The 27,872-nt window shown below is 46.0% G+C and overlaps 1 protein-coding gene across 1 annotated transcript in view; it reads right to left on the bottom strand.

Annotated features, from left to right (window-relative positions):
* Positions 1 to 27,872, bottom strand: part of LOC139765856 (glutamate receptor 1-like) — a 1,264,866-nt gene that overhangs the window by 101,408 nt on the left and 1,135,586 nt on the right. Inside the window, 3 exon segments of the mRNA XM_071693701.1 lie at positions 7,744 to 7,942; positions 9,766 to 9,875; positions 11,624 to 11,869. Coding sequence (XP_071549802.1) covers positions 7,744 to 7,942; positions 9,766 to 9,875; positions 11,624 to 11,869 — 555 coding nt within the window.

Raw genomic sequence — 27,872 nt, 5'->3', positions numbered from 1 at the left:
TACTGAATGGGGAAGCTGTTGTATGGGAGGTGAAGTTTACTAGTGTATGGCTGACGATTTTTCGAATGGGGCGGGACGTGTTCACGATGGGGGGATGGAGTACTGGTGTACGGAGGTTAGAAGCGTACAATCATGGGTGAGGAGATGCTTCATGGGGGGATGGGGTGTGTGTGTGTGTGTGTGCAACGAGGAAGCCTCGATTACACTGACGCATATGGGTTAGGGGAGGGGGAAGGTTAATTGAAGATCACCCAGAAATGAATTTACTTCGTCACTAGCGAAGAAAAAAATACATAAATAACCGCGTCCTATGAACTGGTGCATAGCACCCCAGGATACCAGCTCTATTGTGTTGTCTGAAGGGAACAATGTGGGGGAAGGAAGAGGGTTGGGGTGTTTTTCAATCGCTCAGAGAGTGGGTGTGGGGGAGACTAAATCAAAGGCCCGAATATAAACCTGTAATGAAAGGCTGTTGGGTCGTTGTCTTCAGGATGAGGTACGCGGCATGTGAAGGAGATACATAGAATAACCTGGGTTTTTTAGGGACTAGATATCTTAAAACACACACACACACACACACACACACACACACACACACACACACACACACACAAAACAAACTTGGGGTTTGTCTGTTAACACTGCTGTGATTTTTACAAGATGTACAAGGTAGATATTAAAAAAAAAAATGGAGTTTGTAACCCAAGTACAAGATAGTATAATCACAAATCATGCCTAGGTTTCCAATCGATTCTATGAAGATAATTTTGGGTCTACATGTTACTAAATACTTCAAGAATCACCCTATCCTGTAGAACGTGTCTGGAGAAACGCAAGAAGCAGTTTTTTTCCACTACGATGACAGTGAGAGAAAGTCTAGATAACTTCGGAATGCATTGGAAAACTCAAATGCATATGTGGTACAAATGTGAATTTAAGAGACTTGACTTTGACGAGTGTACAGGTCACTTTCCATATGCAACAAATACGTCATCACGGGTCATCACAAGCACAAACACGTGGATGTGTGAAGGCAAAAAAGCATCGCCTAAATGCAATCACTTCTATATGTCAAAAAAAAAAGGACCCTCTGCAGAAATTCCGTCCTTCCAGCCAGGTACTTCCCAAAGACCAAAACTCACAGAAAATATTAAGATCGTCGATCTTATGACTTTCTGCCCCCAGGGCTCACTCTTCCTCCAAGCAGCAATTACCATTCTTTTGATCATCCCATTTTGATTGGCTCCAACTCCCAAGCCACTCAGGTCGCGAGCCCCCTGTCTGTATATCAAAGACTGACTGCTAGTCCCAATCACATATCAAACGGGAGATCAGGATGGAAGGGAATGTAAATGGTTCATATTCATTGCGAAGGAGTGTGGTCACGTATAGGGGACGGAGGCTTGTGGATGTGCAGATGGAGGTGGTTGAAGAAGGAGGGACATCTGGGTGATGGAGGGAGTATGAGAGGAAGGGCTGGGCTGGGCTGGGCTGGCTAGCTGGGTGATATTAATCCAGTCCTAGAGTGGAGAAAAGACCAGTTTCCTTTTCTTTCATGTCCAATGCTCTGGTCTCGGGTTAAAAAAAAATGTCTTCAACACTGCCGGGTCTTAAATGAAACACACACACACACACACACACACACACACACACACACACACACACGCACACATTCACTGGAAAACACTGAAAATATCTAATGAAATAAACGTAACACTAAAGGGTCTTGACCCATGCAAGGGTTATGAAGTTTGTCCATACGTGTTGAAGACGTGTACAGATACACACTTAATAAACAGCTTGAAATGATATTTAAAACGTCGTTGTAAAGACGAAAAGTTAAAAAGCCAATGAACGAAGAGCTGAACTCCACACAGATCTCTCTAACGATCGTTGTCTGTGAGGTACTAGACGAAGTGATTAGAAAGCAGATAAATAATTTTGCTAATGACCAAGAGGGAGAATGAAACACGTTAAGCCCCATGTGCACTTTTGTGTATTTCACATCTTGCATCTCAAGACGTAAAATACAAGTGAGATATGATCACGGATATTATGCAAAATCAGTACTATATTTTATATGGTAAACTAAATTGGGAAACGGAGTCCAGTGGCCAGGAACAGGGAGAAATGTTTGGCCAGGTAATGATGGCCATACTTGGAAGAACACCTAGGGCGTGGGATACTGAAGTGGGCTGGATGGCTTGGAGGGTTGTGTAGGTGGCAGGGGTCCCAAAGTAGAGTCAGTGGTCTACGTGAGCAGAGTCATATGTTGAGATGTAGGTGGGTAGTAACTAAGTCAAGGTGGGTGTGTAGGTGGGTAGTAACTAAGTCAAGGTGGGTGTGTAGGTGGGCAGCACTGGTGAGCTAAGGTGGCGATGTAAGTGGCGAGTTATAATCAGGTAAGGTGGTTATGCAGGTGGGCACTTGTATCAAAGCACAACTTTGGTGGGAAATAATATGGTGGTTATGTAGGTGGTCAGTAATAACAAAGTAAGGTGGTTGTGCAAGTGGGGGAATTGTAACACGTCAAAGTGGCTGTGTGAGGGAGCAACAATAACAGGTTAAAGTAGGTGTGCTGGTGGGGAGTTATGACTAAGTGTAGGTGGGCAGTTACAACAAGTTATAGTTGCCCTGTAGGTGAGGAGTTAATAACAAGTTAAGGCAGTTATGCAGGTGGGCAATAATAGTAAAAACAAGTGGGGTATACGTGGGTAATAACAGGGCGCTGGGCCCAGAACTGGTAGTGGGTGACATAAAAAAGATTACTTTACAGGTTTATTTCGGGTCTGGCCACCGTGGCCTCAGAAGCACGGAATATTTGTGGGTCCCGGTATTCACCGGAGCATATATCATCTCTGGGGTTCACTATGGCTCTTAAAGCGATGGCTGGTATGTGTGTGGTATGCTGAATGCAAATATAGAGATTCCAATTTCGAGTTGCCAGACACTTTTGCATTTTTTCCTTCTACAGGCCAGCTTTTGTTAGTGAATCATGTGATATATATATATATATATATATATATATATATATATATATATATATATATATATATATATATATATATATATCCTAGCTTGAGTGTGTGTGTGTGTGTGTGTGTGTGTGTGTGTGTGTGTGGGCGACATTGTGCGTGATTCTGCTTATGTGGTGCTTGCTTGCTTGCTTGCTTGCTTGAGGAGGCGTGGGAGGGAGTGGGCATAATGAGGCGTGCACGCACCAAGTGTCTCTGCCCAGAAAAAACACTCTCGGGTGTAAGCACGTCTTTCCGGGTAGACCCCTGTCCCCCCAGGTGAAATGGTCACCGTTATTACGTTTTCTTTGTAGTCTGTCTGTGGTGGGTGGGGGGGGGGGGGGGTGAGGCCCACGCGACGTATGACCCTTCCTCACTTAACTGAGCACGATAGTACGACCCTTGAGCACGACGGTACGACCCTTGAGCACGACGGTACGACCCTTGAGCACGACGGTACGACTCTTGAGCACGACGGTATACGACCCTTGAGCACGACGGTACGACCCTTGAGCACGACGGTGCGACCCTTGAGCATGACGGTACGACCCTTGAACACGACGGTACGACCCTTGAGCACGACGGTACGACCCTTGAGCACGACGGTACGACCCTTGAGCACGACGGTACGACCCTTGAACACGACGGTACGACCCTTGAGCACGACGGTACGACCCTTGAACACGACGGTACGACCCTTGAGCACGACGGTACGACCTCTGGGTATGCTGCCTTGTCCTTAGGGCACGATTACCTCACCTCTGACCTGACCCTTGAGGTTCAGGTCACAGACCATGTCATCATACCCAAGCGTCGTACCATCCTGCTCATGGACTATGATAGACGGCGGGTATCATACCTCCAGTGTGTCATCGTATACCTCAATATACCTCGGTATACTTTTACCCCCCAACCACAACACAGACTGGGAAAAAAATATATCATCCGAGAGTTAAGGCCACACCATCGAAGTGTCCAACAATTTCAAACACATTTGGAAACAAAAAAAAAACGGAAGAAAAAATTAACATTGTTCTACCATGAATAACCTGACGTTGAAGTTAATATTAACACTTAACCATCACCCTCCACCCCCCTAAACATTGTTCTACCATGAATAACCTGATGTTGAGGTTAATATTAACACTTAACCATCACCCTCCACCCCATTATCAACTCAAGTTATACCTCCATGTGTGACTCAATCAATATAGACATAATTATTCTTACTAACGGGGCTCCGTGTTCGTTCAAAGCGAGTCATGGATGACACAAACACTTGTGTGGTCATTCCATTAATTACAAGTGCGCTCCGATCAGGAGAAGGCGACTAGGGTCACCTTAAAAGACGAGGGGTGATATTCTGAGAAGAAGTGAATCAGTGAAGAAAATGAGATGATGAAGACCAAGCAAAAGGCATGCAATGGATCGAGACAAGAAGAAAACGAGGGAAAATGATAAGATATGGAATACGTTGCACAAAGAATGAAGAAAACGTCGAGAGGGAATGCAGTTAGTAAAGGAAAGAGGCAGCACAGGTTCGAATCCTGGCCACGGCTATCAGTTCGCACTCAACCCAGCTGTTCACCCTACCCCAGGGGATGGTCGATAAATTAGGTGCCTGGATAAGAATTGGATATATATATATATATATATATATATATATATATATATATATATATATATATATATATATATATATATAGATAGATAGATATAGATAGATAGATATAGATAGATAGATAGATATAGATAGATAGATAGAGATAGATATATCATTTATAAGATGATCTTCATTACGACATTAAGTTGTTACTGACGTCTCAGCTATTAAAAAAAAAAAATAATAACGGTAGCGGATAAAATAACATCTTGAGCAGTCACATAACGAAGCGAGAGAGACGAGTATCAATAAAGAATAACAAATAAATGAAGCCGAGCTCAAGCGTCAATAAAGAATGAAATAAATAATGAATCAAAGATCTCATAATAACACGGGATGGTGATAAAGGCCGTAGACACAAATAAAAGATAAAGAGGACAGACCGAAAAAGGAAAAAAAAAGGGGGAAATAAAGGGAGGGAGAGGGTGAAATATGGGGAAAAGGGAAGGAGAAAATGGAGCGAAACAAAAATAAGCGAGGGGAAACGAGAGTAGGAGGGAGAGAGAGAGAGAGAGAGAGAGAGAGAGAGAGAGAGAGAGAGAGAGAGAGAGAGAGAGAGAGAGAGAGAGAGAGAGAGAAATTTTTTTCCCTACACCTCGATCATCTGTTTTCAGTCACGAACTTCATCCTTATGGACAGTTCAGACGGGGCCTCACCATCGCTCGACAGCAAGTGGGTTAGACAATGCTTAACCTCCTCAAGTAATAGAGGCGAGGATCTGCTCTACTACCACTACTACTACAACTACAACTACCACTACTACGCCTGGAGGTAGAATGGTCTCGTAGAGGGTAGGTTTAAGCTTGAAATAAAGACGTTTGAAATGAGGGACCAAGAGGGTGAGAGGTCCTTCCATTCTCCGAGAACCTGCTGCTGCTGTGTGTGTGTGTGTGTGTGTGTGTGTGTGTGTGTGTCCATTTCAGCTGTGTCATGTAATTTTATACTGTCTCCTACAGACACTGCAGGCCACAGTGGCCACGCCTCTCTTACATAACCACCCTCACACGAGAGAGGGGGGCGCGAGGTATTTTCGCCTGGACCTGGGTGTTCTATTGCCACCACTTCACTTTTCCAAGCTCCAAACACAACAAACATATTAATTAATAACATCCAGTGGGGAGTGTGGCCTTCTGGGGACATGCAAGGGCCCAGGCTTCGAACCACCAAGTCTTCGCTAATGATATGGAATTGGGTCTTGTGGGGGATTCGTGGAAAGGGGGGGTTGGTTTTTTTTTTTTTTATTTCTTGCCCTAAGGGTTCAGAGGGTCCGAGCTGGCAAGCAAGGAGACGTCTGAGGAATGAGATTAGCCAATCCAAATTCTAGTCTGTTGTTTGCTTTGCGTTAACGATCGTTGTGTGTGTGTGGGGGGGGGGGGGGGACGCGCCCGCCACACCGGTGGCGTGTGATGAATAGCCAACAATAAAAGCCGTAGCTTGAAACTGGACACCCCTCTGTTGAACCCCCCACGAAATAGGTCCCCCTCTATTGAACCCCCACGAAATAGATCGCCCCTCTATTTGAACCCCCACGAAATAGATCGCCCCTCTATTGAACCCCCACGAAATAGGTCGCCCCTCTATTGAACCCCCACGAAATAGATCGCGCCTCTATTTGAACCCCCACGAAATAGATCGCCCCTCTATTTGAACCCCCACGAAATAGATCGCGCCTCTATTTGAAGCCCCACGAAATAGATCGCCCCTCTATTTGAACCCCCACGAAATAGGTCCTCCTCTACTGAACGCCCCACGAAATAGGTCCCCCTCTACTGAACGCCCCACGAAATAGGGGGGGGGGGAAGGGAACTCTTCAACACATTCCACTGAAATTGGTACTACAGGGCTTATCATCCCCCTGCCTCGTCTGGTTGAGTGTTCTACTGAAACTCGTTTCTTTCTGAAGCAAGAGGACGGATGTACTGATGGCTGGCGAGCTTTTAAACTTACTTAAGTTAACACTTCAGGACACCATTTTGGACTGAAGGAGTGTGTGTGTGTGTGTGTGTGTGTGTGTGTGTGTGTGTGTGTGTGTGTGTGTGTGTGTGTGTGATTACCTGTTTGTACTGTACGGGGAGGGAGTTTTACACTGGTGTGGGGCGCCCCCATCTCTTTGGAACATTCAACTACCAACATATTTCTTATTTCTAGGTATGCTGACTCAATTGACGAAGTCCTCAGTGTGTGTGTGTGTGTGTGTGTGTGTGTGTGTGTGTGTGTGTGTGTGTATGTGTGTGTGTGTGTGTGTGTGTGTGTGTATGTGTGTGTGTGTGTGTGTGTGTGTGTGTGTGTGTGTGTAACCCCTCCCCCACAATTCCAGGTAAAGTCCGAAGCAAGGACATGAGCAGCTGGTCATTTACGCCTTCTGCGAACACTTCGCCATGATCCCAAGAGCAACATTTTTTGCTAATTACTTCACCATGTTCGTGGACGCTTCCTCAAACCTCACTTTCCCCCAAACCCCCACGCCCACTCAAACCCCCTCCTTCGCAACCCCACCCACTCAAACCTCCTCTTTCACAACCCTCCCTTCCTTCTTAAAACCCTACTTACCCAACCCCCACGCCCAATCAAACCCCTTCCCTCGCAACCATCCCCCTCCCTTCTGAAAACCCCTACTCCCCCAACCCTCCCACAACCTCCTTAGGAGCCTATGCACAAATACGTCACATATACGTCACTTCCTTCCACAGTGACGTAACACATACGTCACTCTCGAGTAATGGATACAACGTAGTTACCTCCATTAATGTAACTGCGAATGCCTTTAGTAATTACACTATTTTTTTTTCTACTATTTACCCAGAAGTGTTGAGCAACGGGCAGATGACACAGGTATATATGCGGGTACAACATACAGAACACTAACGCAATTAACAACAGACGCGGGCGATAGTTTGCCATTAAGGCAGAGTGCTAGCGCGTCGCGCCTACCGCTGGAAAACCTTAAAAAAAAAAAAAAAGAATAGAAATATTCTCCGTGTGAGTTGTAACGCGGTACTGAAAAGGTTATGTCTGTGTGGAGAGAGAGAGAGAGAGAGAGAGACTGAGGAGGAGGTAAGAACCCACCTCGAAGAACTCCTTGGATGAGCCACCGTCCCTGGTGCCGTATTCGACCTCGGTCTGGTGGGCCAGGTCGTCCACAGATTTGATGGGGGTGACCATGCGCTCCACGGTGAGGAAGGCGGCCAAGTTAGCAGTGTAGGAGGAGATGATGATGAGCGTGAAGAACCACCAGGCACTGCCCACGATCCGGCCAGAGAGGGACCTGGGGAAAGCGAGAGGGGAGGGGAGGAGAGTGAGTGGTATGGCTTGGTGAAAGGGATCTAGGAAGAGAGAGAGAGGGGAGGGAGGAGAGTGAGTGGTATGGCTTGGTGAAAGGGATCTAGGAAGAGAGAGAGAGGGGAGGGAGGAGAGTGAGTGGTATGGCTTGGTGAGAGGGATCTAGGAAGAGAGAGAGAGGGGAGGGAGGAGAGTGAGTGGTATGGCTTGATGAGAGGGATCTAGGAAGAGAGAGAGAGGGGGGGAGAGAGGGGACTGGTTCAGTAAGGTTTGGTGAGAGGGGTCTGGGGAGAGGAGGAGAGTGAGTGGTTGAGCATGGCTTGGTGAGAGGGACCTACGAAGGGAGACGGAGAGGGGAGATTAGTCCAGCAAGGCTTGATGAGAGGGATCTGGGAAGACAGAGAGGCGGAGGAGGGGGGGTTACTCGTTAAGTATACCATGGTAAGAGTGACCCGGGGTGGGGGGGAGGGGGGAGGAAGGGAACCTCTTCTAAGTATAAGTAGTACCTCGTGCGATGGGTAAAGGGAGGGATAGTGAAGTATAAGTTGATCCAGTGACAGATTCGGTGATGGGAAATGTGGTATGAACACTGACACACATTTCATTTAACCCCTTCCTCATCCTCCTTACCCCCCTAAACTTAGAAGCCCTACCCCTCCACTACACACACAGGCCACCCCTTTCCTTCTCAGGTCACTCTCACTATGTTCCCCCTCCCTCCCTCCCTCCTTCCCTCCCTCTCTCTCTCTCTTCCTAAGACACTCTCACCAAGCCATGCCCGACCAGTCCCCTCCTCTTCCTCTGCCACCCTTTCCAAGCCGTGAGAGAGATACAGGGGACCCAGCAAGCGATGTCAGGTGGATGGAAGGTTTACCAGGGATGACCTGACGAGGCAAAACCTTGTAAAAGAAGAGCTGGAACCTTGTGACAAAGACCCAGTACAAGGCACCTGTTGTGCTAAAATGGGGGAGGAGGGTGGTTGCAACTTCTAAAGAGGGAACTGGTGACGAGGGAAAGATGGGATCCTGATTATATGTGTGGTGAGAACGTGGTGTTGAGGATCTGGAAGGAGTTGAAAGGGTCTTTTGTAGGATATCTAACGATTAATACCTGGTGGTCACTACCCTTTGAGAGGCACAACGAAATAAGACGGATGGTATAAAACTAGCGAGGAGGACCTGGCTGTGGGACCTGGCTGAGGGACCTGGCTGAGGGACCTGGCTGTGGGACCTGGCTGAGGGACCTGGCTGAGGGACCTGGCTGAGGGACCTGGCGGCTGAGGGACCTGGGGACATGGGACCTGTTGAGAGGGACACAGGCATAGTGGTGATACACGACCAGGTAGAAAAGGGTGATGAAAGGCACTGGTAACCAGCAGACGCGAAGTGCATCTACTAGGGGGTAAACCCTCGTGGAAGAGGTCAGCAAGACTTGTTGAAGGGGGACGTGGTGATTAACGGCAAAGAAGACGAGGAGGAGGAGGGGGAACTCTTAGTAAAGACGAGGGAGGAGGAGGGGGAATTCTTAGTAAAGACGAGGGAGGAGGAGGGGGAATTCTTAGTAAAGAAGAGCAGGAGGAGGGAGAATTCTTAGTAAAGACTTGGAGGAGGAATTCTTAGTGAAGACGAGGAGGAGGAGGAGGAGGAGGAGGGGGAATTCTTAGTAAAGACGAGGAGGAGGAGGAGGAGGAGGGGGAACTCTTAGTAAAAACGAGGAGGAAGGAGGGGGAAACTCTAAGTGTAACAGACTCCTGACGAAGGAATACCTTACCGTCAGGATGAAGCAAAGAGATGAGCGTGGGAGACGCACCTGGGGCTGAGGTCAATACCCTGCTGCATGAATGCGCCAAGGGTGAACCACAAACTGTTGCAGATGGTGAAGTCGTTAGTCACACTCGACTTGCTGTACGTCTCGATCACCTGCAGGAGTTGGTAGAACTCAGTTGGTGGCTGACCGCTTGTGGGGACACATTAAACCCTCGAAGAAATTCATCTTCGTGAGCGAATCACTCACTACTCTGACCAAGAAGGTCATTATACCTTACAATGACACGGAATTACTGAGACAGAGGGTAATTATGTCGTAAAAATAAGAGGCGGTCAATGATTTGATCAATGGGCTATCATACCTTAAAATGAGATGGGAGTTACGTTATACTTTAAAATGAGATGGAGTTACATTATACCTTAGAACGATACGGAATTACATTATACCTTAAAATGAGGTGGAGTTACCTTATATCTTAAAATGAGGTGGAGTTACCTTATACCTTAGAACGAGATGGAATTACATTATACCTTAAAATGAGATGGAATTACATTATACCTTAAAATGAGATGGAATTACCATATATCTTAAAATGAGATGGAATTACATTATGCCTTAAAATGAGTTGGAGTTACATCATACCTTACAATTACATGGAGTTAAATTATACCTTAAAATTACATGGAGTTCCATTATACCTTAAAATGAGATGGAGTGTATGATTTAGCCAGTGGCCTCTCATACTTTGCAATGAAATTTAGTACATGCCACCCAGATGAGCCAAAATCTAATTGAAAGACCTTATGTACTGGAATATTAAGTCCTGAAATGGACAGTATTCTCGCATGAAGCTGTAGAGCCTGAAGTTTCACGATGCTTCAGATTCTCCTGATATATGAAACGAACTGATTATCATAAACCAGGAGGAGAAAATGCATTGCCACACGATGAAAATGTAGCGTTATGTGATACACTAAATCTTCGGTCGTATTTCTTAGCACCTCAGGAGAATAAACAGCTCGTCATAAACACTCTGGGAATATGGTGTACTTCATCACCCAATGCGTTTCAGGGTACTGTACATGGAGTCTGAAACCATCGTGTGAATCCCGGCCGATGGTCTTCTTCTGCTGCTCCTAAACAGGTTAACAACCGTATGATTCTTGTTTACAGTACAATAAATAAGCATTAGGCTCCACTTTTTTCCTAAAAGTTCTGATGCGTAAAGAAAGAAAATGGTTCTTTTGCTTACACATTCAGTTCTCCGTAAGATATGACCAAATTGGCGCCGCTGTATTGGCCAGGAGACATTAGCCTGCAACAGGAGACAGACAAGATCCAAGCATTCGCCACAGAGATATATATTTCCACATAAATAAAACAAGAGACTTTCAAATAACTGGCTCAAGATTGATGTACCCCAAATTCTCTGAAGGTAAGGACTTGTGCTTATGATAGACCGCTGTGAGTAGCTGAGGTGTTCAATACACCATTTTCCCATAACCAGTTTATATATATATCTGTGTCGAACAATATTTTTTCTATGCATCTCGTGAGTTTCCCCGAATCACCACAAACGGAAAAACAGTTCATGTCAAAAACTTCCTCCAAGGGTTCATCAGTCTGGTGGTAATATTAAACACATGTTTTACCGTCATTACGTTAGGAATTTCGCTATATCAAAATCGTAGCAGTGGTCTATAACGAAAGGTCAAATACACATCGCCTCATTCTGGGAAATCAAAATAATTTTTTCCAGAGTAATGTAAGGTATATTTTTTGTTTGTTTGTTTTTGGAATGGGAAATAACAGCAATATTCTCCTGAAAACCGTTCGTAATATGAACAAAACCCGACCCTTGCAACATACCAAATACATGACCCCGAAATTTCCACAGTACCTTCCACTCGTAGGGGCTGAATCTACTGACGAGGAAGAGGACGATGGAGACCCCGACGTAGGCGAAGACGACGCAGGTCCAGATCTCCTGAGAGAGAGGGGACATGAAGCTGAAGACTCCTGGCTTTTCTTTGATGGGTTTCTTGATCATGATGGAGATACCCAGCGTCATGAAGGGCTTCGTGAAGTCAATGACCCGCTCCCTTGACGACGTGATCGTCAGCGGAGCTACAGCCACGTCCGCCTCCTAGTGTGAGGGAGGAGAGAGAGAGAGAGACATAGACGACGAGGTGGTGGTGGTGGTGGGCGGGGTCATATGGTTTTGAGAGAGAGAGAGAGAGACATAGACGACGAGGTGGTGGAGGTGGGCGGGCGGGGTCATATGGTTTTGAGAGAGAGAGAGAGAGAGAGAGAGAGAGAGAGAGAGAGAGAGAGGAGAGAGGTCTGCGATGTACAACAGACCCGACCGCGAGTTTCGAGCAAGTGCCGCGGGCCACAAGACCATGGGCGATGGTCTGCGTCTGGCAGTGAGCTGATCCCGCACACGGGTTTCGCCAGAGTCGGAAAGGCTGACCCAGCGAAGAACATGGGACCCGGGGGCACTGGAGCGCTACTTGCAGCAGCTCAAGTGACATGGAGTTTGGGGGGTTGAGGGGTCAGAAGAAACACTTTCACGATCCAGTGACAGGCATGAGCCAAGCCAGGTCAAGAGAGGTCATGTGTTGGTGCCATAGACAAGGCACAGGTCAGACAAGGAGGTCATGTGTTGGTGCTATGGATGAGAGGAAGAGGTCAAGAGAGGTCATGTGCTAGGTGCCATACACAAGACACATAGGTCATGAAAAAAGCACGTGTTAGCCATCAAGGATGTGACACGGGGTCATGAGATGCTAAAAGATGAAAGGCAGGTCATGAAAAGCCACAAACCTTTATCAATTTTCATGAAGTGATTCACAAAAAACAGAGCCTAAGACACAATCACATTATTCATGACAAAATTCTTAAACCATTTCAATCGACAGTTGAATAAATTAAAACTATTGATCGTTTGGGTAGATAAGAATCAATTCAAACTTAAATTTTTTCACATTTACGATAGTTTTTATGACGGAAAAACAACTTTGATGATAGAAGAGGCATCAAATCTTAAAATTCACCTTTTCTGATACAAATCTAACAAACGTTATCCATTGCGTATTGTCAAAACGCACACCAAAGTCCACCCAAAATTTCAGAAGAACCATATAAATAAAATTTTCTTCTCAAAAGTACGACGAAATATGGACCAAACCTTCTTACAGAAAATTCTAAAACAACACCGAGACGAAGAAACAGCTTTACTTGGAAACAACCTTTCATCTGAAATCATCTTGATATTTTTTTTTTTTCTTTTTCTCAGTAAAAACAGCTTTTACACCAGAGCCACACTCTCTCGCTCCTTGCCCAGCCTCACCTAAAGTTTTCCCCTTATCTTGCGTGGAAAATACATCGCACCGAAGCTTGGAATAATGGTCCTTACTAAATCTAGGAGTTACTGACGTCCGCCTCCTTCTGAAAAGAGGAGAGAAAAGAGAGAGTGGGTGGTGGGGAGGAGAGAGAGAGAGAGAATAGAGAGAGATATGAGAGAGAGAGAATGAGAGAAGACGAGAAAGAAAAGAAACAGACACACACAGTACACACAACCACACACACACAAACACCCGGACCACAAACCATGCTCAAGGCCTTAACTGCAATGATGATTCCCCCTTTCGCCAGGTGGGAAGGTGACCCACGAAGAACATGGACCGGGGGCACTGAGCGCAATGCAGACTCAGTGAAGGAGTTGGGTTTGAGGTCAAAACACTTCCACCATGCGCCATACCAACAGTCAAAGGTCATGTGTCCAAGACAAGCACGTCAGACAAGATACATGTTTGGTCTCATGAGAAAAGTCGGGTTGTAGTGTAAACCATGGTTGAAAAACTTCCCACAGGATGTACACGGGGCATGATGCTAAAAGATGACAGCGTCATGAAACCCAACTTATCAATTCATGAGTATTACAAACAGAGCTAAGAACAATCACATATTCCATGACCAAAATTCTTTAACCATTTCAATCGACATTGAATTTAAACAACTCGATCGTTTGGGTAGATAAGAATCATTCAAACTTTTTTTCCATTACTAGTTTTCACTGACGAAAACAATTTGATGCTCTCTTAACATTCTCCTTTTCTGTCCACTCTACAATACTATCCTTCGTAATTGTCAAACGCACACCCAAAGTCCCAAACATTCAGAAGAACCATTTAATGATAATCTCTTTTCAAAATTTACACGAAATATGACCTAACCTTCTTACAGAAGTTCTAAAATCACCACGAGGAAGAAACCAACTCACTTGAAACAACCTTTCCTAAATCATCTTGATTTTTTTTTCATTTTCTCAGTAAAAACGCTTTTACCCAGCCACACTCTCTCGCTCCTAGCCCCAGCCTCACCTAAAGATTCCTGAACTTTAAAACTTGGTTGAAAACATCGGACGATTTCTTGAAAATAGCATGTGTTATCTAAACCTAGTACGTTACTCTTGAACGCTCTCGCTTCAACAATACGGAGGGATCGAGAGAGACCCGAGAGAAGATGATTAGCATCCCACGAGAGAGAATGAAGAGAGAGAGACGATTGATTCAGATGAGGAAGACTTACACACACACCACAGACACAACACACAGACACCACACACAACACAACACACACATTCACAACCTCTCCAGCTTAAAACTACTGAAGAAGATGTACTCCCCTTAAAAGCACTGAGAGGAAAGGACACCTAAGCAGAGAGAGAGAGAGAGAGAGAAGAGAGAGAGAGAGAGAGAGAGAGAGAGAGAGACAGAGAGAGAGTGAGAGTACTCACAAGACTTTTTTTTTCGTGGCCAAAACACAGGGCAAGCGCGTTGCACTCACACTTGGAAAATGTAGGGTTACGAAGAACAAGTCACGTGAGTTATGTGTGAGATGAACAGATTTGTATGTATGTTCTTCTCATTTTAGAAAAGGTCTTTGAGTGTGACAAGTGGTGTTGTGAAATATTCCCCAGAGCTCAGGGCAACTCTTTCAAATACGTCGTGACCTGATGACGAGGAGAAGTGGTTGAGCTGAGGACGTCGAAGTCCACTGAGGAGAAAAAGGAATTGACAATGGCAAAGAAAAGTTGCGAATTGGCAACGAGAAACTGCCAGTGGCAAAGAGGAATCGCCAGTGGCAAAGAGGAGCTACCAACTGCAAAGAGTTGGTAAGACTGATGGGCAATTCTAAACGAGAGAGCTGGAAGGTTGTGGCTGTCAAGAGGGGAAGAAATAAGAACGTGTTGTATGGTATAGGGGGAGCGGTGTCCGAAGGCTAGTGTGTGTGTGTGTGTGTGTGTGTGTGTGTGTGTGTGTGTGTGTGTGTGTGTGGGTGTACGGTCTGTCAAAAGCGACCTGTGTTACACATCGCTCAACAGTAATATAAACTCAATTTTACTGTCATTTCGTCATCAGGGGCTGCGTAATACCCACTACATCAACGAGGCTCCGTTATTGGACAGTGGCGGGGGCGGGAGGGAGTGAGGGAGGGAGGGAGGGAGGGAGGGAGGGAGGGAGTGAGGGAGGGAGGGAGGGAGATGGTTCCCTTCAAAGCTTACAGATCCCGGATTTAAAGTTGTAGTAGAAGGTTATGAATCAGGGATGATTATTATGACCAATGACATCATAAAGGGGAATAATAACCCATCATCATAGAATACATTAACGATCGGAATTCTTTCACTTCGTTATAACCGGTGCGTCACATCAAGCAGTAACGTAACTAATGAAAGATAAGAGTATGACATGTGACGCTCCAGGCACTACGTGACGGTAATGTGACGCATAAGCAATATATCTTAATAGTTACGGTAATTAGGGTCCCTTAGGGTAATTAGGATCCCTACCCATACCTTAGGGTATTTCAGAATTGCTGATACATCAGGGGAGCCCTTAAGAACCCTATTGAATTCTGAAGGGCGTCAGGACCCTTAGCCCTGATCTAACATATTCCGGGCAGTTGAGAAAGTCCCTTATGTTTATAATACTGTATGACCCCTTGACCCCTTACAAAGCAACTGTGGCAGCCCTTAACTTCTACCATCCGTAAGGGGAGTTTAGTAAAGGCCTTAACCCTTTGGGCAGAACAGTGTCTCAGCATCCAGGTGGGTATCGAACCCCCGTAACAATCGTGGCAAGTTGAACCTCCCACCATATCCAAGGCGAGGATGATAGAAAAATAAAACAATGGCTTGCAGAGAATTACGTTCATAGCATCAAACGCCTCACATGCACTCATCTGTCCTCAACCCTACAGGTAACCCACCATGGCAATATAAACTCTCCCTCAGTGTCTCCAACCCTCAGCGTCTCTCTCTCTCTCTCTCTCTCTCTCTCTCTCTCTCTCTCTCTCTCTCTCTCCCTTCCCTTCCCCGCACGTCAACCACCACCCACCTCGCTCCTTCCACCCGCTATTTTCAGCCCAGTCTGCTCTCTCTCCAAGACCCGGGGTTGATGTGTGAGCCGTGGTGATCCAAAGACCACCATCTCCTCACAGCAGCAGAGACCACCCTCCTTCCCTCCCTCCTTCCCTCACGAGAGATACAACATGAGACGGAGCGACTGCCGTCAGGTGGTAAGTAGGGCCTAGGTGTGCATCCTGCCTTGCAACTTACTTAACCAAAAATTACGTCAGTTGAACCCCCCTCCCCCCCTCACTGACGCTAAAGGGGGGAGGGGGGAGAGGAGGAGGAAGAGGAGGGAGGGTGATGGAGGGGGAAGGTAGGGGAGGTAGATGTGTGTGTGTGTGTGTGTGTGTGTGTGTGTGTGTGTGTGTGTCTGTGTGTGTGAGGCGAAAGGGGATGTAAAGTGCAGAAAGACGTGAGTGAGAGATGGGAGAGTGAGGCAAGGGAGGGGTTGAGGAGAGTGTGTGAGGGGAATGAGGTGATATACAGAAGGGTCTGGTTAAGGATGAGGAAGATAAGAAACCCTCTAAAAAATAAGAACAAGTTAGACAGAGTGTAATGAACACGGGAAAAGGGGGAGGGGGGATAGAAAACGTGATGGGGTTAGTGAGGAAGAGCGGAAGTTGGCACGAAAGAAACTTCAGTAAAAGACATGTGATAAAACAATGATAAAGTGAGTGTATAAAGGATTAAGAAAGAAGGAATGATATAAAGAAACTGCAAATAAGAAAGAAAATGAGAATAAGAAAGAAACTGCGAATAAGAAAGAAAATGAGAATAAGAAAGAAAATGAGAAAATTCTATGAGAAGGAAGAGTGTGGAGGAAACGTTATTAGAAACGGTCGTTATACACGAGGGTCGTACCGCCGTCGTGTTCCTCAAAGGGTCGTTCCGTAGTTCGCACGGTCGTGCACAGGGTCGTACCGTCGTCCTCCAAGATTTGTTCGAACAGCCGTGCAGGGTCGTACCGTCGTGCTCAAAGGGTCGTACAGACGTGTTCAAAGGGTCGTACCGTCGTGCTCAAGGGTCGTTCGTATCGTCGTACTCACAGGGTCGTACCGTCGTGCTCAGGGTCGTACCGTCGTGCTCACAGGGTCGTACAGACGTGTTCAAAGGGTCGTACCGTCGTGCTCAAAGAGTCATTCGTACAGACGTGCTCAGTGTCGTACCGTCGTACTCAAACGGTCGTACCGTCGTGCTCACAGGGTCGCACCGACGTACTCAAACGGTCGTACCGTCGTGCTGGTCAAAGGGGTTACGTGGCATATCATCCGAGAGAATTTCAAAGTGAACGAAGTATCAAAAAATTAAAAATACCTTTACCCAAAAGATATCAAATTATATCAAAACTGACATCGGTTCGAATCCCTATGAAAGATAACGCTTCCCATTTTCTTTTTTTTCGTCCTCCGTCCAATTGCAAGTCACAGTACAAAACGGACCTTAAAAATTCCATGAATTTTCATCTGAAGTTACGAAATAGTTGAAAAAAAATTTCAAAAATCCCGAATACCCGATATTAAGATCTGTCAAATCCAACATGCAAAAAAAAAAAAGAAATATATATGGACGATATTAGAAATGACCTCGACGACAAAAAAAGGTATTTAAATATTTTTTTCTTTTTTAATTCACTGTCTACAGTATTTCACTGGACACCCCTGGCTACGTATGGTTCGGGGGAAACGTAGACAACATTTCGGAAGAGCGCTTCTCTCTCTCTCTCTCTCTCTCTCTCTCTCTCTCTCTCTCTCTCTCTCTCTCTCTCTCTCTCTCTCTCTCTCTCTCTCTCTCTCTCTCTCTCTCTCTCTCTCTCTCTCTCAGCGATACAAAGCGACAGGCTGTCCCAGCTACACGCCCAGCACCCAGACCAACACAAGGCCTTCTTTGGACGACCGGGACCGGACGCAACTGCCCACAACCCATACAACAATAACCTGAAGGAGGAGACCCCCACTACATCATTCACGGACGCCCACACTGGCTACACTCTCACGGACGCTCACACCTGCGGGGTATACAACACCACGTTACGCACGTAAAACCTGATGTCAACGGACGCCACAATGACGCCGGAACTCCATTCACGGACGCTCCACCAGTAGAATAGAAAACGCAAGGACGGTAGACCAAGAGAAACTGACAATCACGGACGCTGCATCATCAGAAACTACACTCACGGAAGCCACAATAACGGGTCTTCTGTCATCTGGCTTGCCCATGTAGGGATGGTGTGTGTGTGTGTGTGTGTGTGTGAGAGAGAGAGAGAGAGAGAGAGAGAGAGAGAGAGAGAGAGAGAGAGAGAGAGAGAGAGAGAGAGAGAGAGAGAAAAGAAAGCGCGGAAGGAGGAGAAAGACAGAGCGAGGAAGAAGGAACAGAAGTCTGAGGAGGAAGAAGCAGACGGGAAGGGTACGGGAAGCAGAAGACGGGAGGTCGCGGGAGGAGACGGGAAGGCACAAGCAGGAGCCAAAGCAGTCATGGAGATCGGAAGTAGGAGACATCGCGCGGGGGTACAGAAAGGGAAGAGCTTGGGAAGCAGAGAAAGCAGACAGACGAGGAGGACATGGAGGCAATCAGAGAGGGAAATAAGCAGGCAGGTAGGGAGGGCGAAAGCATTTTGAGTGGGGGGAGGTTGTGTCTGACAGCAAGCAGTCAGGCAAGGCGTTGATGCAAACTAACAGTTTACGGAGGCAAACAAAAGCAGCCGTTAACAAACACGCGGGGCAGGAGGAGCAAACAGAGAGGCCCCAGACATAAACAGGGGGATGAGGAGCGCGTGCAGACACAGGGAGTCCGGGGGGTAAACAAGACTTGTAAGGGAGCAAACATGGCAGGGGGCAGGGGTAAACAGGGGGGGGGGGTGAGAGGGGGTGGGGGGGAGGAGGGAGGGAAGTGGAAGACTCTAACTACAAAAAAAAAAAAGGAAATTAAAAAAAGATTACAGACGGTAGGATGAGGTTTTTGGTTGCGGGAAAGAGTGTGTTGGTACCATACTGGGGGAGTGCGTTGGTACCACACCGGTGAAGTGCGTTGGTACCACACTGGAGTGAGTTGGTACCACACTGGACGAGTGAGTTGGTACCACACTGGGAGAGTGCGCTGGTACCACACCGGTGAAGTGCGTTGGTACCACACTGGAGGAATGCGTTGGTACCACACTGGAGGAGTGCTTTGGGGGTACCACACGGGGGGTGGTCACAGTGGGGGGCGTTGGTTCCACACAGGGGGGGCAGTGCGCTGGTACCACACAGGTGAAGTGCGTTGGTATCACACTGGAGTGCGTTGGTACCACACTGGTGAAGTTCGTTGGTACCACACTGGTAGAGTGCGTTGGTATGATACCGTAGGCAATCCATTGGTACCACACCAAAAGGGTGTTACAGAATATGTACAAGTGTTGCAGTATAGGTATGTGTATTGCACACACCACACACACACACACACACACATACATTACAGGGGGCAAATGTATACTACAGGATGTATATATACAAGTTTTCCAGGTTGTGTATACTTGTGTAGTATGACTTACACAAGCGGGAGTTTACCAGTTCAGCTAGCCTATAAGGTCTACATTAGGAGAGATCTCAAGGAGCGTTCCAGTGCAAAGCGTAAACAAAGAGCAAGGCAAGAGTTTTTATACAGAGCCTGAGGGTGTGTATCATGTACTGGGGTACACAGATGTGAGGGTGTGTATTATGTACTGGGGCACACAGATGTGAGGGTGTGTATTATGTACTGGGGTACACAGATGTGAGGGTGTGTATTATGTACTGGGGTACACAGATGTGAGCGTGTGTATTATGTACTGGGGTACATAGATGTGAGGGTGTGTATTATGTACTGGGGTACATAGATGTGAGGGTGTGTATTATGTACTGGGGTACACAGATGTGAGGGTGAGTATCATGTACTGGGGTACACAGATGTGAGGGTGTGTATCATGTACTGGGGTACACAGATGTGAGGGTGTGTATTATGTACTGGGGTACACAGATGTGAGGGTGTGTCATGGGAGCAAGTTGAGAATGTGCAGGCAAGACTTAGATATGATGGGATCGTATGACATGACTGTATTATACAACAGGGACTATATTATGTATGGTATGTATGACAGTATGTGAGGCTGTATCATACATGAGGAACATAGGGATTGTATGAAATGTATGACTGTTTAGGCACCCCGGATCGTATGAGAGTCTTTCATACAAGGAGCCTATACAATGTATGACCATGGCTACATATGGATGAAAGACTGTATTATACAACGGGGAGATCATACAGTATGGTTATACATTTTAAAGAGTCATGACTGTATCATACAAGTACAGCTCATACAATGCATGGAACGTATGATTCATTTGACATACTGGGAACCTATGAATGACAGTATCATACATGACCCTTGTATACTGTATGAAAAGTAACGAATGAACGTATTACGTTCATAAGTAACCCAATAAGTAATGTGACAACCTAAGTATAAGTGTTTACAAACATATACTTCAGTGGATGTCTAGTGTGAATGACTGAAAGAAGCGCACAACACGAAGGTTGTACAATACAGTGTTGTAGGAGAGCGGTTGTGCTATAAGGAAAGGTCAAAATGGGGGGTTGTACTTTCTCACGCTCTTGACTCACGAGTTATGGAGCGATAAAAGCGACCAAGTAATTCCAAAACGGAAATAAGAATCCCCACGTCTCTTGGCTGTTATGTGTCACGACCTGTTACTTCTACACGGGTTAAGGAGGGGGAGAGTAAATGGCTGAACTTAACCCAAGAGCATAACTTAATTAAAAGATAACTGACATATTTCTTAGTCGTTCAAGATGACCAAATGATATGAAAATAGACATAGCCTTATCTACTAACCTCTGGGTGTTACCGGACTCCGCCAGCGATTAATAATCACCTTCCGCAAAGTTGTCACCTTCGTCAATGGACGAGAGAGAGCGTATACATCGTACTGGCCAGCACAACTTAATGATCCAGGGTGTTTATAGATTACATGAAATCATCTTCGCGCCCGGTAATTCTATTCTCAAAATCATCAATAATTTGATTACCAGTCACATGATGTGGTCGTCCGCTGCTAACTGCTGGGTTGTGCTTGCAAACAACAACAACAACACGCTCGCGTAGGAGTGTTGTGAGGGATTGTGAGTGAGGGGTTGTGAGGGAGGGGTTGTGAGGGGTTGTGAGTGAGGGGTTGTGAGTGAGGGGTTGTGAGGGGTTGTGAGTGAGGGGTTGTGAGTAAGGGGTTGTGAGTGAGGGGTTGTGAGTGAGGGGTTGTGAGGGGTTGTGAGTGAGGGGTTGTGTGGGGTTGTGAGTAAGGGGTTGTGAGTGAGGGGTTGTGAGTAAGGGGTTGTGAGGGGTTGTGAGTAAGGGGTTGTGAGTGAGGGGTTGTGAGGGGTTGTGAGTGAGGGGTTGTGAGGGGTTGTGAGTGAGGGGTTGTGAGGGGTTGTGAGTGAGGGGTTGTGAGGGGTTGTGTGGGAGGAGGTTGCAGCGTACCCAAGCCGTACCAAGAGGATACACCAAACCAAGGCCAGAAAATCATCATCAAATTATTCATTGTGTTATCACACACACACACACACACACACACACACACACACACACACACACACACACACAAAGTTAACGAGATGGGGCACTCAACAGTGTAAAACTCCCTCTTCATATAGTAAGGAAATGGGTAATTAGAAATTGGTATTCAAACACACCCACACATAATCTACTCAAACGACCTCTCCAAGACACTGATCCAACTCACTTCGTATGATGAATGCTCATCCAATAATACCACAGCGTGGCTGTGTACACATATATAAAAACGTCCCAGGTAAGTGCGTGGTCTTAAGAAACTCCTGGCTTTCCAGACGGACACACCAAGCGAAGGAAGCCACAGACAGACTGAAGCAGCTCACGAACCAGCTTCATGACTCAGGAAACGAAGCCGATTCGATAAAGTGCGAACCCATCTTTGATGACGAAAGATATCACGCTCCAGGTTCGGAAAAGGGAGTCGAGATACCACAGTGATGACCCCGAGTTATCATTCATCCATGGCAGTACATGTGAAAGACAGATATCAGAAGACCCTGGTGTCCTACAAGGTTATTTACTGGAGGGTAGCAAGAATACTCGTTATTTCAACCACACGAAAACCCCAGGAAGACAGATATGTCAACATGACATCTGACCTCATATTCTCGGCCAAGAACCACCCAATTATCTCACTCAGTTATCTATAGGTACCAATTAGCCCATTTAATACAGCGCCACTGTACCATGTCAATCTTACAGTGTGAACAACACCCACCTTTTTTTTTCCACCCCCCCTCTATGGCTAGCCCAAGCATGTGTGCCAATATGCCATTTTACCTTCCAAAGACCAAGATGGTTTGTTGGGGCGGGACCACTGTCTGTTATGTGAGAACACCGTCTTGGCATGTCTGTCATCCTCACAGACTGTCACAGACTGATGGAACACCCTTGGCTAGTACTAACCAGCCACAACAGACAAGGGGATCAGCGAGATGTCATAATTCCTACTTCACACGTTCCTAAACACACGAGTTTATCTTAACTGATGCTGAATTGTTCTATATTCAGGTGGGGAGCATGGACCCCACTTACATTAATTCAATCCAGTGGATCCTAACCAGTGGTGCGCGTGGTGGGTCGTCCATAGGTTAAGTGGTGAAAGTCTTACAAGTTCCAGTTATATGCAAAAAAGGAATTTGGATCACGTTTCTGTCACCAAATGTTGCACAATACACTTGGAACACTGTCATCTCTCTGCTCAATAATGCCACAGATGCAAGATAATGATCAGGTTTAAAGTATATCGAAAATGGGATTTTAGCGAGAAAACGGGTTAGTAGTACACCACTGGTAAAGGCTTGGGACAGAGCGATGATTTAAAGTAAATTTATTTTATTTATCATCAGGATAATAGGGAAATAAAGCCACCTTTAAACCCAAAGAGAATGCAAAATAAATAAAATAATTACCCATACGTCTGCGCCTGCGCTGATGACGCACGTAAAACCGCTGGGCGTTTTCTTTACTTTTTTTTGTACTTGTAATTATATGAAAAAGTGTGAAGCGTCCACGGGAAAGAGCAGTATAGGAGATATTAAATGAACTTCACAAGGTAAAATTGGCCCTATACACGGGGTACCTACGGGCGAAAGTCTTGTTTCCACGGAGAGCAACATGGGCCTTAATAGCCTATGGCAGGAAAATAGTGCAGGAAGAGAGAGAGAGAGAGAGAGAGAGAGAGAGAGAGAGAGAGAGAGAGAGAGAGAGAGAGAGAGAGAGAGAGAGAGAGAGAGAGAAATACTAACTTTTAAGTACCGCAGGAAAATCAAAAGCCACGAAGAACGGCACGTGCAAGTTACATGGCAGCACGTGTTACGCGAGAGATGACACGTGGTACCACACACACACACACACACACACACACACACACACATACACACACACACACATACACACACACACATACACACACACACACCTGATATAAACAGTCACTTCAGTATTCATGTAACACTCCTTGGCTGTCGATATTGAAGGCATCACAATAGTCTAACATATGATTTCCTAAAAACTATTTAATCTTTCTCACACAAATCTTCCTTACCCCTCAATGTCTACTGTCTGTATTGACGTACAACATATCAACAATACCCCAAAAAACATTTTTTTTTTTTTTTTTTTACTTCGACTTATGGTTAGTCTCCCCAGAGAACGTATGATTGGTCTCCCCAGAGAACGTATGATGGGTCTCCCCAGAGAACAACGTAAGATGGATCTCCCCAGAGAACAACGTATGATGGGTCTCCCCAGAGAACGTAAGATTGATCTCCCCAGAGAACAACGTATGACTGATCTCCCCAGAGAACAACGTATGACTAGTCTCCCCAGAGAACAACGTATGACTAGTCTCCCCAGAGAACGTATGATTGATCTCCCCAGAGAACAACGTATGACTAGTCTCCCCAGAGAACGTATGATTGATCTCCCCAGAGAACAACGTATGACTCGTCTCCCCAGAGAACGTATGATTGATCTCCCCAGAGAACAACGTATGACTGGTCTCCCCCCCAGAGAACAACGTATGATTGGACTCCCCAGAGAACAACGTATGATTGGTCCCCCCAGAAAACAACGTATGACTGGTCTCCCCAGAGAACGTAAGATTGATCTCCCCAGAGAACATCGTATGACTGGTCTACCCAGAGAACGTAAGATTGATCTCCCCAGAGAACAACGTATGACTGGTCTCCCCAGAGAACAACGTATGATTGGTCCCCCCCAGAGAACGACGTATGATGGGTCTCCCCCCAGAGAACCTCGTATGGGAAGCAGCCTCCCCCTCCCCCCCCCCCCCCAGACGTATATCAAGGCCTCACTGACCAGAAGACACGTCGGGAACTCATGATACACAAACTGGCATAACATCTACAGAACAGACAGCAATATCAAAGGCGAACGGGAGAGGATGAGTGAAGAGAGTTGCCACCGGAGGAGTTGAAATGGACTTTGATTCCGCTCTGGAGGTGGAGGAAGAGACGTTAATTGTCAATACGAGAGAAAGTAAAATGGAAAAATCGGGCCATTTATAGTCGTAATTTCTTAACATTAGTGGAACTTGCCAATTATTCCCCCGGCAAAGTGGAAAAGATCAGAAACTAACATCACAAATTGTATAAAATATAAAGTTCTTTTATTTTTAAAGACAATACGTATGAAGGTTAAAGCACCATGCGCTTATGCACAAGCTAACAACAATATGATGCCAACCATGTGTGTCGTAAATTCTCCATTAACTAGAAGATATATGACTTCCTCCTCTTTTACGAAATCTCTTTGAGGCTTATAAACAGGGCTTATAAATAGTAATATATAAATGAGAGAGAGAGAGAGAGAGAGAGAGAGAGAGAGAGAGAGAGAGAGAGAGAGAGAGAGAGAGAGAGAGAGAGAGAGAGAGAGAGATCTGTGATGTAAAGGCAATGGTAAGAGGAAAATGGGGAAGTACATATCATTGCATTAATCTGATATCACCTGCATTAAATGAGATAGTCATTACCCATTACCCAACTAAAATTTATGCAAAAATAGGCAACAATTTCACCTGTAAATGACGCAATTAGCGACGGGGCTAATTTACATGCCCTTATGGCTCTAGCATATACGAAGCAAGCCCTCCCGAAATGGGGTCATAATGAGGGTTTACACAGGAGGACGAGGTGGGTTATATTCCTAGTCCAGAGAGACGATAATGTGACCTTTATGGGTCCTGGGGAGATTAATATGTCTTCCGCCACTTCCCCAATTAGGTTCTGTAAACATGGTCGCAATTTCCGCATTTAGTACCCCTCTCTTCGTCTGTTTGTCCTTCCATTCTTTCTCTCTTCCCCCCCCAACTGTTTCTCTCCTCTCCAATAAAAAGCACACACACACACACACACACACACACACACACACGAGGGCTCAAGGGCGACGGTGTACACCTCAGGGTTGTTGTTAGGTTGTGGTCAAAACTCTCTTACCTAAGGCAATGAGGTCAACTTAACTTCCCCCCCCCCCGGCAACTCTCCATCACCCTCGCCTCCCCCCAGCCGTCGCCACAACCACCCCTCTCCGGTGGAGAGAGAGAGAGAGCGAGAGAGAGAGAGAGAGAGAGAGAGAGAGAGAGAGAGAGAGAGAGAGAGAGAGAGAGAGAGAGAGAGAGAAGGGACAAGACGCTGGCACAACCACCACTGGACACGAATTCTGCTACGTGGCAGGTCACGAATACCATCACAAACCACCTTAACTATGTAAGACCTGATGAACTTTCGACTCTATTTACCTTTACATATTAGACCCACAAGTCGCTGCCCCTCGCTGACGTCGAAGGCCCCTGGCTCCCCCCTGGACGGAGGACAGAGGAGGTCAGGTCATGGACGGGCCAGGAGAACATGTCATGGTGTTTATACTTCTCTCATGACGCTACGTACATGTCATGGTGTTTAGTATATAGGAGTACATGGGAAGGACAGATAACAGAAGACCTGTTGGTCTACAACGGGGGTCATCTGCTGGAGGATAGTACGTGAGAAAGCCAGGTAACACAAGACCTGATAGACTAAAACGAGGTTGAGGAATGGTCATATGAACCAAAACTCCCAATTTACATAGATGCAGAAGGGTTTACATAGATGTAGAAGGGTTTACATAGATGTAGAAGGGTTTACATAGATGCAGAAGGGTTTACATAGATGCAGAAGGGTTTACATAGATGCAGAAGGGTTTACATAGATGTAGAAGGGTTTACATAGATGTAGAAGGGTTTACATAGATGCAGAAGGGTTTACATAGATGCAGAAGGGTTTACATAGATGCAGAAGGGTTTACATAGATGTAGAAGGGTTTACATAGATGCAGAAGGGTTTACATAGATGTAGAAGGGTTTACATAGATGCAGAAGGGTTTACATAGATGTAGAAGGGTTTACATAGATGTAGAAGGGTTTACATAGATGTAGAAGGGTTTACATAGATGTAGAAGGGTTTACATAGATGTAGAAGGGTTTACATAGATGTAGAAGGGTTTACATAGATGCAGAAGGGTTTACATAGATGCAGAAGGGTTTACATAGATGCAGAAGGGTTTACATAGATGTAGAAGGGTTTACATAGATGTAGAAGGGTTTACATAGATGTAGAAGGGTTTACATAGATGCAGAAGGGTTTACATAGATGCAGAAGGGTTTACATAGATGCAGAAGGGTTTACATAGATGTAGAAGGGTTTACATAGATGCAGAAGGGTTTACATAGATGCAGAAGGGTTTACATAGATGTAGAAGGGTTTACATAGATGTAGAAGGGTTTAAATACATGTAGAAAGGATAATAAAAGAGAGAAGAATATAGTGTAAGGGCGTACAGTGAGAGAACAGGAAAGAACAGATGGAGGAGAAGAAGGACGATTGAAAAACTCAGTCGTGAGGAGCAGCAGCAGGAGTACTGTAGTGGCAATGGTGTTGCTACCTCACCCAACACACACTTCATCAACACCCAGGTCCTGTGAAAGAAACCTCCATTACGGATAAGAACAAAAGATACAGAAAACGCCATTCACAGGACCAACGTCTCTCTTCATGTGAGAACTTCATTGAGTCGTGAAAATATATATATATATATACTTTTCAAATCTTTTATACAACGTTTAAAAACGGCTTTACGCCCCTGGGACAACACAGTGTTCAGGTGGGAGGGAAGGAGGGGTCGCTGCAGTTAGTGTGAGGGCTCGAAAGTCACCTATCCTTCCCAGCCTATTCCCAAGTCCCATGCCCTTATCCTACACCCTATCCCGACCTCTCCCCCATCCCTCCGACCTATCCCCCATGCCTATCCAGATCAGAGAGCCTGGTTCTTGGCCATAGCTCGTGAGGGAGACCAACACGACCATTGGTTGTGGTGAGAATACGCGACTTCTGCATTGTGTGTAATGTAGCAGACGCTTACGCCATTATGGCTCGTCTGGAGGAGGGAGGTTAATGGGAGGGAGGGAGGGAGGGAGGTTGTGAATGGGAGGGAGGGGGTGTGTGTGAGTTGCTTAGGTGGTCGGGGGTAAAGGGGGGTTAATGGGTGTGTGCTTGCAGAGGTGGTGGTGTGAGGTGGAGGACAGGGGGGGGGGGTGAGAGCAGGGGGGGGGGTTAAGGCTTTCTTACTCTT

The sequence above is a fragment of the Panulirus ornatus genome, chromosome 56 (assembly GCF_036320965.1).
Source record: "Panulirus ornatus isolate Po-2019 chromosome 56, ASM3632096v1, whole genome shotgun sequence".
Taxonomy (NCBI): Eukaryota; Metazoa; Arthropoda; class Malacostraca; order Decapoda; family Palinuridae; genus Panulirus; species Panulirus ornatus.
This window is presented reverse-complemented; position numbering and strand designations above follow the sequence as displayed.